We start from the raw sequence: 15,757 nt of genomic DNA, 5'->3' as shown, positions 1-15,757 counted from the left end.
TCAACAATTTGTGAATCTCGTCGGGAAGGAAGTATATAACTACTTGGTAATTGTCCTCACACACGAAGACCAGTTGGAAATGGAAAATCTAACAATAGATGAATTCATAAAGTCGTCACCAACGGAATTCAAAGAATTACTTAATCAGTGTGAGAATCGCATTTTTGCTATAAACAATCGTGCAACCGATGGGACAAAGCATAAAAAAGTAAAACGGCTTATCAAAATTATAGAAAAAATTAAGAGAAAAAATGCTTGTTTTGAGACATATGACGAGTTTCTGTTTTAAAGAGCCTTTCAGACATTTTTTTAAAAATAAAAATCAGCATAAACCTAGTTCCTTTTGGTTTGTGATAATAGAATTTAAAACACAGCCTGATGAACCCTACATGAATCAAAAGAACAAATAAAAAACCACAATGTTTAAAAATAAATTAAAGAACAAACAATCAGAAATTTCAACAAAGAAAATTAACCAAAAACATGTTCATAATAAATAGGTAAAAAAGAATGTCTTTGATTAATTTGCCCTGGTCCTCATCAGTAAGTATATGCAGTGTTACACTTTGTGTTGTAATTACATTGTGCGAATGTGCGAAAAATATAAAGCCAATTGGTGCAAGACACTTTTAGACAATATGCAGAGAAGCATATTGACAAGCTCAGATCATATTCCCCTTTAAACCAAGATTCTGTAGAGCAAACTATTTTTCTTTTATATGTTATCCTGTTATTTTGAATTTGTTTTACAAACTTAATTTATGGTCAGATCACTTTATCTTGAAACCTTTTGGTAGAAATTATTTTCAAATGTGCTATCATTTAGTCATTTTGTGTAGAAGATGAAATACAATTTTTATTTGATTGTTCACTATATCAGGCCTCACGAGAACCATTTTTAGCTCACCTCAACGAAGTTGGGGGAGCTTATGTGATACCCTCGGCGTCGGTGTCGGCGTCGGCGTCGGTGTCGGCGTCGGCGTCGGCGTCGGCGTCCCGGGTTAAGGTTAAGTTTTTTGGAGCAGTTTTCTTTTTAAGTACTTCTATGTCCTATATTGATTAGACATGCATATAAGATGTTTCTAGTGTGTTTATTGTACCAGTCAAAAATTCAGATGCTGCAATTTCAGCAAAGGAATGACCAGGTTAATGTTTTAGTGCAGGTTAACATTTTTGGTGCAGTTTTGGGTGTAGGTCTCATTTCCGAGTAACTATAAGCCCTATGTTGACCAAACTTACATGGATGATACATCTTAGGATGCATACTACCAGCCTTACTTCGAATGCTGTATCTGACCTACATTTTCCGGTTGAGTGAACAGGTAAAAGATTTTGGTGAAGGTTTCATTTCAAAGATACTTTGAGCCCTATAATGACCAAACTTGCATGGACGGTACATCTCAGGATGTATTCTACTAGACCTGCTTCAGATGCTGAATCCCATCAACATTTTCCGGTTGAGTGAACAGGTTAAAGTTTTTGGTGCCATTTTATTTCCAAGTTACTATGAGACATATAATGACCAAACTTGAATGGATGGTACACCTTATAGGATGCATACTACCAGACTTGCTTCGGATGCTGAATCTGACCTACATTTTGACAAGTGATTGAACAGGTAAAAGTTTTCGTAGCAGGTTTAATTTCCAAGTTACTATAACGACTAAACTTGCATGGATGATACATCTTAGGATGCATACTACCAGCCTTGCTTCAGATGCTGAATCTGACCTACATTTTCCAGTTGAGTGAACAGGTTAAAGTTTTTGGTGAAGGTTTCATTTCAAAGATACTTTGAGCCCTATAATGACCAAACTTGCATGGATGGTACATCTTAGGATGTATTCTACTAGACTTGCTTCGGATGCTGAATCTGACCTACATTTTCCGGTTAAGTGAACAGGTTAAAGTTTTTGATGCAGGTTTCATTTCCAAGTTACTATGAGACAGTATAATGACCAAACTTGCATGGATGGTACATCTTAGGATGCATATTACAAGACCTGCTTCGGATGCTGAATCTGACCTACATTTTCCTGTTGAGAAAACAGGTTAAAGTTTTTGGTGCAGGTTTCATTTCCAAGGTACTATGAACCCTATAATGACTAAACTTGCCTGGATGGTACATCTTAGGATGCATTCTAGCAGACTTGCTTCGGATGCTGAATCTGACCTACATTTTCTGGAGTAAACAGGTTAAAGTTTATGGTGCAGGATTCATTTCCAAGTAACTTTGAGCCCTTTAATGACCAAACTTGCATGGATGGTACATCTAAGGGTGCATTCTACTAGGCTGGCTTTGGATGCTGAATCTGACCTACATTTTCTGGATTAGTGGAAAGGTTAATTTTTTTTATACAGGTTTCATTTGCAAGTAACTTTAAGCCCTATGTTGACCAAACTTGCATGGATGATACATCTTAGGATGTACACTAATGGACTTGCTTCAGATGCTGAATTCGACATACATTTTCCAGAATAGACCTCGTAAAAGTTATGGGTGCAAGTCTATCACCAAGAAACTATAAGGCTTATATAAACCAGCTGCACAAATGATGCATCAAGGGATGAAAACTCTCAATCTTGCTTCTGATGCTGGATTTTAATTACATTTTCATGGTGAAGAACTAGTTTTAAGTTTTTATATAGGTCTATTCCAAAGTATCAAAATTGCATAAATTTTGCATTTTTGGATGTACACTTTTTGTTAATTAATTGTGTGACTTAATTTGCCTTACTTAAAGACAACACACGTTGAGGTGAGCTCTGTAATCTCTGATTACCTATGTTTAGAGACTATAAATACTATCTGAAAGAATTGGTATCAAATTAATCTACATGTAATAGGCACAAGTTTATGTTGCTAATGAGTAAAGAAAATCATAAATGTTATCAAAAGATTTTTAATATTATATTCATAACTGTTTTAAAAAAAGATGTGTCATGAGAAATAACAATACTAGTCTCTTGTACATGTATTATTAGCTCTTCTGAGCCAAAGGCTCAAAGAGCTAATACTATGGCCATTTGTGCGGTGTGCGTCGTGCGGTGTGCGTCGTGCGGTGTGCGTTACCTTTTAAGAATATGGGCCATAACTCAAGAACCCCTTGCCCAATCAGTTTCAAATTTGTCACAGGGTATCCTTGGCCCAAGGGCTACCATTTATACTAAAATAAAGGTTGGGACCCTAAAACAAGGGGAGATAATCAGGAAAACAAAACCAAAAGTACTGGTTGCTAAAAAAATCTTCTCCAGAACCACTAAGCAGATTTTCACAAAACTTAAATCCAAGGATCAGGATATGTTGAAGATTACAAATTGTTCAAGGCATGACCCTGGGGCAAAAGGCGCGGTCTCAAGGTCACTTCAAAGTTGACCTAAATTTACGAATAATAAAAATGTTTATATTTTACTTACTATAAGGACTAGGATCATCAAATCTTGTAAGTTGATGCATCTTAGGACTTCACATCATGTTAACCCAAAAGTAGGTCACGGTGACCTACTTTTTTAATTTTGCGGGCATTTGTTTTCAAAATGATTTGAAGGCATATTTTGAACACTTTAAGGACTATGATCATCAAACTTAGTCAGTTGATGCATCTTCGGTCCTTGAACAATGTCAACTTAAAAGTAGGTCACCGTGACCTACTTTTTGAACTTAATGGCTTATCCTTTTTAAAACATTTAATCCTATTATTTCAGGCACTGAAAGGGTTAGAATCATCAAATCTTGTAATTTGCTGCATCTTGGGACCTTAAAACATATTTAAGAAAAAGTAGGTCACTGTGACCTTCTTTTAGAATTTTGCAGACATTTGTTTTCAAATTGTTAAAAAGGCATATTTTGATTACCTTCAGACCTACGATCATCAAACTTGGTCAGGAGATGCATCTTGGAGATTCTGAAAAATGTCAGCCAAAATGTAGGTCACGGTGACCTACTTTCGACATTTTATGGCTATATTTAAGCATCTAAGGTATTTATTGGCTTAAAATCAAACTTTGTGAGTTGATGCATCTTGGGTTTTTGGAGAGTGACGACCAAAAATTAGGTCATGGCAACACTTTCTACATTTGATGGCTATTATTAAGTATCTCTGGTACTTATTGGCTTAGAATCATCAAACTTTGTCAGTTGATGCATCTTGGGTTTTTGGAAAATGTCGACCACAAAGTAGGTCACAGTGACTTACTTTTGACATTTTATGGCTATATTTATGTATCTCTAGTACTTATCAGTTTAGAATCATCATATTTTGTCAGTTGATGCCTCTTGGGTTTTCGGAGTATGTCTACCAAATAGTAGATCATGGTGACAGATGCGTCTTGGGACTCTAAAAAATGTCAACCAAAATGTAGGTCACAATGCCCTACTTTCAAATTTTATGGCTATATTTAAGTATTTACCGGCTTAAAATTTAGAATCATCATACTTTGTCAGTTGATGCCTCTTGGGTTTTCAGAGAATGTTGACAACAAAGTAGGTCACAGTGACCTACTTTTGAATATCTCAGGTATTTATTGGCTTAGAATTATCAAACTTGGTCAGCAGATGCATCTTGGGACTCTGAAAAATGTCGGACTAAAATGTAGGTCACGATGACCTACTTTTGACATTTTATTGTTATATTTAAGTATATTAGGTATTTATTGGCTTAGAATAATCAAACTTTGTCAGTTGATGCATTTTGGATTTTCCAAGAATGTAGACCAAAAAGTAGTCCTAATTGGCTAAGAATCATCAAACTTTGTCAGGTAATGCAACTTGGGTCTTAGGATACTTTAGGGTTAGAGGCTTCAATTAAAAGTGATAAGTTGTACAATTTATCAGAAGAGCAATTCAAGGCCCTTGGGCCTCTTGTTTATTCTGTAATATATTTTTTATGTTTATTTGTATGAAAATCATATTCCTATCAACATAATTAATATTTGATTGTGACTATCATTTAGAAATTTCTCTATCTATTCAGTTATTTATGCCTTCTGGACAAAACTATGGAAATAAATACATTATTTACTTACTTGAAGATGATTCCATGGGACCCAGGTCTTTGTTCGAGAGATAAAAACTTCGAAAATCTAGAAGAAAGAGCAGCAGTAAATTTGCTTAGTTATATACGAGGAAAAAAAACAGGACCAGAGGTTCACTTCGAGAAATCGGGGTTTGAGCCATCGAGAGTCACCAGTATGTACAATATAACATGACCTCTGTTTTCCCTATTGATGTACAAAATAAGTAGCCTCTGGTTTCCATATTTGTAAAAATCAAGTGTCCTCTTTTCTCCTTAATTTTGCACAATGTAAGCTTTTTGTTTACTGTGTAGCACTTTTTCCTTGGCCTTCACAATTAAGCAGTTGGGTTTATAGATGCCAGAGGCACAACTGTGTGACTGTACCTGTGTTTGAAAAAAAAATCTAGCACATGAATGTCATTGTATGCCTATTGGAAGTAAAGTTGATTTGAATCCTACATGTAACGAACTCGAATGGAGAATATAAATTATTTTCTCAATTCGGGCAACAACTAGTGTGTACCATGAACCATACACAATTTCTCTCTTGTTAGGACTTCTGAAAATATTCTCTTTCAAATTATTTTGAAACTATTCATAATTATCGTAAATATAGGAGAAATTATAGTTTTGGTCACTACCAATAGTAATAGCTACTTCCCATTTGCATGGAAAGTTGTCTGTCTTTTTTTTCAAATGTGTCCTATTGTGAAAAATTTGCGAGACGATGGTTTCATAAAGTTATGTTTTTAAAGTAAATTAGATTATAATAAAACTGCTTCAAACGAAATATTAATTTACTGGATTGCTTTTGGGTGTTTTTTAAATACCAGTATCTCATACATTGTGTTTATAGGGATTTCCCTAACAATGTAGTTGGCTTTGCATGTGTATCTCTTTTACAACAGCTTTACTAGTATTTTGGAATGAACGAGTCATTTCTACTGCTGAGTCCGACTTCAGATCAATCCTAGAACCAGCCCTCAGTAGCCTGTTCTTTGTGTTATCTCCTGCTGAGGGAGAATTCTTAAATAATTTAATTTTGTTTGTGTTCTAGTCTCTCATTGGTTGATTACCAAAAAGGAACGCAAATTATTTCTTAATAACCTGGTTCGGTATGGGAAACATCCCCTTGACAACCAGCTGAATCATCTGTATCCAAACAATCCCATCATTTCCTGTCCTTGTAATTCATGAGAAATTCCAGATTTAATAAACGTACCTTTAACTTCAAACAGTAGCTCGATTTAACCTTGTGTACACAAACATCATTGCTGCTAGATCTGTATATCAGTTATTACCTCCTCTTGTTTCATATCACTTCCGTTACTAGGGATGTATTATAGAGCGGCAAATTTGAACTCATAAAAAACAACACAATTTTACACTAACAGTTGTTTAATTATTTTAAAATTAAATTATAAGGAATGACTCTAATTCTTGGCCAAATTACTCGATGATTACCTGGTTTGGGACAGTTTACGCTTTATAATCCGCTTCAGTTTACGCTTTTTTATAATCCGCGTAAAGCGTAAACTGACCCAAACCAGGTTATAATCGAATAATTTGGCCAAGAATTAGAGTCATTCCTTAAATATTGTAGATTAAGATAAGTGTGTGATGTCTGAAATATTTACATTTACTTTTTTGGTCGACATACATGGGGTTCTTATCTTCATTTAAAATAAATTAACATGATGTCAAATTTATCAATTTCAACATACTAGTTGCTAATATTACAGTACTGTACTGTTCAGATTCTTGTAGGTATATCTTTCATAATGACAAACAGTACTTTATGTTTCACGCACACAGTCTATTCTCTAGATACAGTTATTTGTGGCATGTTGAAGATGGATGGCATCAAGATTAGGTCCTTTGTTTTATTTTCTTTACCTGGCATTGTATTACATGTACCATAGCACAAGGAGATATAACAAGACTGTTCGCATAACTTATCTAGCAAAAGAAAGACTGTCACAGGAATTCGTTATGTACGACACTGTTGATAGGGAAAGGTACAATGAAGCTGTAGGTAATTTGTCTTTGTCTAGAAGGATGGGAAAAGCCTGTGTGGATGATGTGAATTTATTTAATAATAACCCCTGTATTGAATTATGTTTAGAACAGAATGTGAGTCAACAAAATGGATTTGGACTCTTAAGAATATGTCCATTTGTATTGTTAGAAATGTTGTCAGTGTTATCTCACTATAGACTAGGTAATAGATTTCAGTGTCTACAGTTGATACGAGAACTACAGACATTGTTACTCTGCCATGATGAGAGATATATTTCTTCAGATAGCAGCGACTTATCCTGGCAGATACTTGGAATCTGTCAGCAGGTTGTGGGAGATTTACACGGTGCTTTACAATCTTATAAAGAGTCTCTTAGAAAAGAACTAATCAGCAATGTAAAAGAAGCTACATGTTTTAGAATAGAATGTATTAAACAACAATTACATAGAAATGAATACATGTAAGAATATGTTTCAGTGATTAGATAATTATAAACCAGGCTGCAGTACTTATTCGTTAAATTAAATCAATGGAGCACACAGTGTAATCTATGGAATATAATTTTTTCTTTCTTTATAATTAAGGAATGTTTTTCAGTTTTGTGTGTGTTATTGGTGTATGAATCACACAGACTTGTCACGTAGGCATATTTCATGAAGCGCGCTATATCGTTGCATTTTTACTAACGTTGCTGCAGCCTCATTATGACGTCATGTTAACGCACGTTTCTCCGTGTATATTTCTACACTTGAGTATACCTTCCTTGAGTATACACGAAAATGGTTTTCAAATCAATTTCACAGTTGGTTTACAAGAAAAACACAGCGAATGTAAATATTTAAAAATCCATGACGTTTAAATCTCTATAACACACGCGAAACCTTGTCACCGCGCGTTAGAATACCCTGAAGGAATTATATGCATTTTCAATACTCTAGAACACCAAAATGTATGTTGTTTTGACTCAATTTAAATTGAAAAACTATAACCCTACACTGTTAAATAACTGTAAATTAAATGCAACAAATGTGCGTTTTAAATTAGCTTGTCTTTTTTCCCCTTTCAATGTTTGTTTGCATTATTTATCTTTGCAAAGCCATAAACAGCTCTTACGTCTATTAGACATACCAGTTTTGAATAGCGCTTAATTCACAATAAAGATTGACGAAATAAGGAATTATGTAGAGGAGAAATTAGATAATCTAAATAAAAGCAATGAAAACGCGCTATATTCAATTTGACGGCACGGCCAGATGTGTTTAAGGACCGACTACATCCGAAAATATGAATTCAATGATTAAATTAATGTTGTTAAAAATAGTAATTTTGTGCTTTATGTGTTGAAGATCAATATGTCCTCATGTAATATTGTTAGCAGGAATATAATGTGTACTAGTATAACATCAGTATGTGTGAAAAGATAGATGCCAACGTAAATCTTTGAATTGCCAAATACGTAACGTCATACGTAGATACATGACGTTTTGACATTTGTGACGTTATTTTAAAAAAAACGCGATTACGTTTTATTCATAACGTAAATCGCACCTGTCTTTTTTAATACAATCTTCCGGAAAAATATCAAGCATCATAATAGTTTAGGTTTTGGTCATTAAAATTTGCGCATCTGAGCTCCATATTTTATTAGATTTTTATTTTATTTATTTATTTTATGTTTATTTATTTTTTTTTGTATAATTTTTATTATAATATTGTTGAGCAACGAAAAATAGAGATCGGGGCCTGCTTATGAACAGTTTTTACTAACGACGAAAACCCAAACTCTTTAGTGATTATAAATTTTTGCAAAATAAATGATTTTGTTTAAAAATGCCATTGTAAAATATATTATTCCATTCCTTTCAAAAACGATTTTCAATATAAACAAATTTAATAAGTTATAAACAGAATTAAATTTTGGTCTTAGTCGTAAGTTCTAGTGCAAAGCGAGCCCCAAGTATGGCTTTTCATTTAAGAAATGAATGTAATATTTTTTCCTTTGATCGATGTATCAAAGAAAAATTTGGACGGAAAACTTCATCAATGCGCTACGCGCATTGATGAAAAAGTTTTCTGTCCAAATTTTTCTTTAATACATCGATCAAAGGAAAAAATATTACATTCATTTGTTATCATTTAATTATGATTTTGAATAAATAAAACGAAACTTTCTTTCAGCTTTCTATTGAATTTACGCATCAAAAACAGTGCGCACGAATACATCAACATAACGTTAACGTTGCTGAAATTCAAAATGGCTCAAACGAGGAAACGTTCTCAAATATTGTCGTGGCATTACCAACATTCTCTGAAATAATTTACAGTTCTTTAACACAAAAAACTTACCTGGTGTGTTATCCCAATCGGTATATTTTCCCCGGTAAGTTATCTAAGTTCGTAAATGTAAAGGGAAGCTACTCAAATATCCTAACAGTTGGTCACAGAAATTTTGGATTTCTATTTGCACATCTTTTCATCTGAATATATCATAAATACACATGTTACTGTACGTATCACAACCTGTCAATGCTGTAAAACTGAAAGAGTCTGCCGTCGACTGTGTTAGATTAAACGAATATGTCCTCATTCATGCAGTGTCGTTTTTCACGATCATCCGTTTCCCAAAATTTAACAGATTAATGGTTTTCCTCTCTTTGGTAGCATAAAAAACGTTTCTTCAGAATTCTATTGTTCATACCAGACATCTCAAAGCCAAACATTTTACAAAATTATGTCGATTTCTCTCTTTCTTTCCCAAAACTGTACTGTTGTTATGCAGACGATTTGATTTGTTTAGCAAAGGGCGATAATTCAACAAGAAACGAAAGTAGAAAATAAGTCAGGAACATAACGGACAGATTTCGAAATTCAGGAAAATATTTATTGAAGTAAAATTATTTTATTATTCCTTCAAGAAGTAAGTAACCTGGAAGCGGGAAATATACATGTAGAGACTGCCAAGTAGTTCCGGCTGCTTAGTGCAAGCGAACTCTAGATTTTATTGATGCAGGTATCAAAAGAATTTTTCAACCAATCAGAATCAAGTATTTCATAGAAATTAAATGATATGTTGATACCCTGGATATATTCGTCACATTGTGGTGACGGCCGGGGATTTACTTTAGATTATCCTGAAGCACGGTGATGGACATCAAATAAAATTAAGTGTCGGGAAATAATAAAAAAAAAAGTTTGTAATGATACATTGTAGAATTGACAAGTACTTTTATGTTTTACTCAGATTGCTAAAATCCAACATTGGTAAAAAATAAAAACATAATTAAGTGCCGCAAGTCCAAACTATTCTTCTTCTTCTGGACAAACATGCCTGTCCGAACAGGCAAAGTGTAGGCCTCTGCGGCAACTTCTACATTGCGATCTTGATCGTCGTCGTTGCCCTGTTGAGCGATCGGAACACACGATGCAATCCTTTTCTTTGTTACCTGCAGTATAAAAGAGTGTTAATAATTCGCTTCCCTTACAGCAAGCTATAACTTATCATATATCTTCAAAAATGGATTTAGGTCTCAAGATTAAAGACAGTCTGATTTAAATATTATTTATTTAGATTAAAGGTTTATCAATTTTATTCAATCAAAGGTCAACAAACCATTCACAGAATTTCATACCCATATACGTACTTATGTTTATTAATAGTTTTTACTTGTTTTTATGTATATAATGTGGACAAAATAAACGACAAGGATGCAAATTTGAATTATGTTACAGACCTTCAGAGACCGTAGCCTATGTTTAATTAGGCTGAGGGGTGTCAACAAATTAACCATAAGATATAACTTAACCCCTTTCCCTACAGTCAGGCATTTTTACTCATATACCATTTCCTATTTCTAACGCAAAATCACGCATATACCGTTTCCCCGCAATCACGCATTTTCACGCACTTCAAAATGTTCATTTAATCTTTAATTTAATGCCAATTTCCTTCTATTTTATACTTGCAAAAATCTCAAAAAATAAGAAAAGTTATTTATGTATTAAAATATAACTGCAGAATATTATTTACGCTAAACTTTAGAGAAACGTGTACCACGCTAAAACGTGTTTGCGGGGAAATGGAAAATTTCTATTTCTATGACGTGAACATTCAGTGTATGTTGCATAACAGTTCACTAAGTTGTAAAGAGTTAAAATAATACAAAGTTTATTTACCTTGAATAGGTTGTATCCCAATATTCCTATTCCTAATCACCCCTCTAACAGGCTTTCCTCTATTAGCATGATGTTCTCTACTGATCTCCTCTATAACCTCCTGTACAAATCTCAATCTGGGTTTTATTGGCATGTCTGACGTATTTTTTTTATACAAAATATATGCATTACTGCACATTCTGTGTATGATATTAAACGCAAGTTTCTTCCGAACTTTAGTTGACTTTCGATTATCATTGTAAAAATGCAATAACATGTCAGCTCCATCAACTCCCCCCATGTTCATATTGTAATGATGTACTATTTTTGGCTTTCCGTTGGAGTTTTCGGCATTCATGAATGTACTTAACATTCTTACAGGCTTTTTCCCTCCCTTCCTTTGTAAGCCGCGGCCAAAATGTCACCCTGTCTGACATAAACACTTTCATTTGGTCCCACATATGCGTTTTTGATTGAAAGGGGCATTTTTCTGTTGGATCGTAGTGTCCCTGTCAAATATGTACCCATGTCAATCAACCTTCTTGCCAAATCAAAACTACAAAAAAGCTGTCGCAAACAACATGGTAACCTTTCCGGAGTAAATTACAATTTTTTAAAAGTTGTAATACTACTTCTGTTCCTTGCAACATATTTGAAGTTGGTGTAAAGGTTTTACCCAAGTAGCATTTTAAGTGAGCAACATATCCAGTAGCGCTTTCAGCCAATACCCAGAACTTAACACCAAACTTTGCAGCTTTAGAGGGTATGTATTGCAGCATTGAGGTTCGACCTCTAGTGCCAATTAATGACTCATCAACACAAATATTCCTGTCCGGCGTGTAGAAATAATTGGCGACACGGCTGAAGTGGTCGATGAGTGGTCGAATTTTGCCATCAGGTCTGTAAAGTAATATTTATTCATGAGGCCACACCAATTGAATTTCATGTTCGTCGGACATTTAATGAAAAAAATAAGAGCGGGTAATTAGCGGTTAAATTTTAACAGTACATGTATTACTTTTAATGAGCAAACTTTTAAGGCAGAGCATGAAAAAAATGAGCAGACAATTATATTTTTTTTAATTTGCAGAGTAAGCAGATTAAAAATACGATAAATGTGGCGGAAATGAAACATGAAATAGTACTGAATTCCCATGGTGCGGGAAATTTAAACTAATATTATTATGATATCACCAACTTTTCAAATGATATAGATAAATATGTAAAATAGCTGATTAATTGTTTATATATATCATTATGAAATATTTGTATATTATTGACAATAAATATAGATAAAAAAATTATATTTTGTACAGTTTTGAAAAAATACGAGCGCGTGGGTCCGAAAAACATTAAAATTTTATTTGTGTGGCCTTATGATTTGTTTTTTGTTATCAGTATTGCATTTAAAGACATACGCAACCTAAGTTGCACTTTGTTGACTTTATTCCTAGATTTAAAGAGTTTCAATATTTAAAGGACTCGTTCATCTAGTTTTGAATCATTTTATTAAACAAATTATACGTAATAAGAAAATTTTGGTTCGTAGGGTGAAATGCAAAATTCACCTGTTATTTGGACTTTTTCGCTCTGGGATTTTCCTGTTGTCAACAATGTGAAAAAAAACTTCAGAATAAGCTGGAACCGGTTTCTAGGGAACATTCTTATGAACCATCGATTCAACTGGCTATCATGCCTCTTGTTCCAATATTCCGCAATGGTTGGTTTCCTGATTAAACCCATATTCAGTATCACAGCAATGAACCTTTTCATTTCACTTATGGTCACAGGAACCCGATTCCTTGCTCGTGAAAATCGAGACAGAAAAGAATTTCTAATCTGATTTCGAGCATACCTAAATTGTGTATAAATTGTACATACGGTATATTTTTTATACATACAAGAGAAAATTTCTGAAATAATTATTAAATATTGATTTAAAAAATTATACTTTCATGAATCATTTATGTTGTCGTTAAAAGCAGATCGAAAGAAGGTCATAAAGGAAGGGAAAATGCGTTAGGATTTTTTAAAAACATACAATATGTACTAGTACTTGTTATCATAGTTATGAATATCAAACTACATGAAGCATAAAAGAGCTAAGATTTTTTTCATGTGAAAATTATTGATTTAAATGTGATAGTCATAAGATATCCTTGCACTTTTTATACTAAATTTGATATGCTAATTAAGTAGAAATTTTGTGTCGTATCATTAAAAATATATATATATATATACACCAGTGCAATCAAGAAAAGTCAGATTAGAATTAAAGAAAGCAAAACCAAAACACTAGTTTGTTTATTAATTTTTTTTTTTGGGGGGGGGGGGGGGAGGGGTAAGTGCAGTACCAGCAAAACGAACGCAAGTGCGTTTGGTGGAGTACTGGTATCTGGAAGCGGAGAAATTACTGTGTTTTTCGTACTTTAAGATATTAAAATCAATCGCTGTAAAAGGTTCATTTAGCTTAATTTCCCCAATAAATAAATTACACTTCAATCCCGAATATACGGATGTGGAGTGTATACATGTATATACACGGTGAATGTTGACCAACTTTATGAAAGACACTAAAACCGGAGTTATTTCTTTTTAAATAGGGACATTTTTTATTGTAAATATTCCAAGTGTACATGACTATGTTTTCTTAAAATCATGAAAATTGTGTCCCACAAAGTGCACAAGACTTTGAAAAGCAAACTTTGAACGTTTATTAACAATATAGGTAGAAAAAATATATACATCGACAATTTTTTTTTCAATTCTTACAGGATAAATAACCGGAGAATATTTTCACATCCCAATATACCTATCCGTTTTGAAATATTTTTTTTTTAAAAAGCGCTTAATTAACAAGTAAAACTAAATTTTTTATTTAAAAGGTTACATAATTATATATATATTTATATATAAAAATACAATTACCTGTTTGTTTGTCGAACAATTTCTCTTATAAGATTCAAGTTGAAGAACAACAGGAAATATTGCAAGGGACTTGCATTTCGAGGTGGCATATTCTTTGGGCCTGGATTGCCGGTAAAAGGTTTCTTTGGCACCGGTTCAGGCGGCATAACTCTGAACCAAACACCAGCCATCGTTCTCAGCGTCTGGTATAACACGTACGTGCTATTGTGACGTCATGTACGTAAAAATGACGTTATTTGTAGAACACCTTATTTTTGAGGCAAAAAATAAATTGTAGGCATAAAGACCAACTAAATTTAAACGGGGTAAAAATAATTTTGGGGAAAGAAATTGTGTATTTAATGAACATATTAAGTGCACAGATTATAGTGTATTGATGTGTTTATTTTCAAACGTACACAGAATATTATGGGGAAAATCAATAAATATCATAATCATTTACAAGTGTCATTAACTTAATTTTATTCATTTTTTTTTTCATTTACCAGTTTTCTGCGATTAAATTAAAAAGTAATACATCACGAAGATACTAATGTGCAACGATAATTCACATTAAATAGTTGAAATGCGTATCCACAAACCGAATAAAAAAATCGGCCCAAAATCGGCCCCGTGGCACTCTACGCAACTGTGTGATCGGCCCAAAATCGGCCATGTGGCACAGAAGTGGTTAATAAACTTTTCGTCAAGAGGTTGCACTTTCCCTCATACCGTTCTTACATTTCACGGCTGATTGTGAGTAATTCTGAACACTGATTTGATAGCATAGCTACAAAGATTCTGACCAGTTTTCGTAATTCTCGGTCAGGCGATCAAAAGAAAATTGCATATTATGTTAAGCTGGGTTTCTTTTTCCTTTTAGTACACTGTACCATAATTAACTGCATATCCATGTTTTGTCTTTTTTGGTATACGTATGAAAAAATATTGTTTTTGAAACGAGGCAAGCTTTTGACAAAAACGTAAATGAGTCAAGAATATCAACAGTCTCATTTCAAGTTGTTTAAAGTCCAAATGTAAAGATATTTATACTCGTATGTGAAGGTGATATCACGTTCAACACATGACGTTGCAATAAAATACAGTACCTGGCCGTCAGTGAGTCATAATTCTATTTTCCACGATATATTTCATTGAAAAATGCATTTTCCTAAAATACTATTGCAGTGTTATTTTTTGCTCATTTTTTATGACTAAAACACTATAAAATGCAGAATTCTTTGTAGTTTCTTCATATTATTTCTAAATAATTTATCTTTAGGCATTGCAGTGAAATCACAGGTCAAGCGCAAAATAGAATTTTTTCAAGACTTCAATTTGTTAAGAAATCTTAGTAATTTAAGTTTAGAAATTTTTGTCTTGACAGTTTTATAATTTATTCACAATGATTTGAGTCTCATTTTGTTATTCATTTTAAGACAAGAAAATTTGAATAATTCTGCATGATTCAGTGAAAATTGAGCTAAAATTGGTTTTACAACAAGTTTTTATAAAAATGGATTTTTCAATTAAATATATAGCGTAAAACTGCAATTATGACTCACTTATGGCCACATACTGTAAATTAACACCATAAACGCAACATTCTGGCAATATGAAAGCAAACAGAGAAATTATTTTCCAAATTAACTGGCGACTAGAC

The 15,757-nt window shown here is 33.3% G+C and overlaps 1 protein-coding gene across 1 annotated transcript; it reads right to left on the bottom strand.

Annotated features, from left to right (window-relative positions):
* Window positions 1-9,691: 9,691 nt before the first annotated feature.
* LOC134262860 (piggyBac transposable element-derived protein 4-like) lies at window positions 9,692-11,962 on the bottom strand. Its single transcript, XM_062745183.1, has 2 exons — window positions 11,209-11,962; window positions 9,692-10,478 (listed from the first exon to the last, which is right to left on the bottom strand). Exons 1-2 carry the CDS (start codon window positions 11,558-11,560, stop codon window positions 10,336-10,338), a joined length of 495 nt encoding a protein of 164 aa, XP_062601167.1. The 5' UTR covers window positions 11,561-11,962; the 3' UTR covers window positions 9,692-10,335.
* Window positions 11,963-15,757: the final 3,795 nt, after the last annotated feature.

This window comes from Saccostrea cucullata, unplaced genomic scaffold (assembly GCF_032062105.1).
Source record: "Saccostrea cucullata isolate Sc308-1 unplaced genomic scaffold, CSIRO_AGI_Scuc_v1 ctg10948, whole genome shotgun sequence".
Lineage (NCBI taxonomy): Eukaryota > Metazoa > Mollusca > Bivalvia > Ostreida > Ostreidae > Saccostrea > Saccostrea cuccullata.
This window is presented reverse-complemented; position numbering and strand designations above follow the sequence as displayed.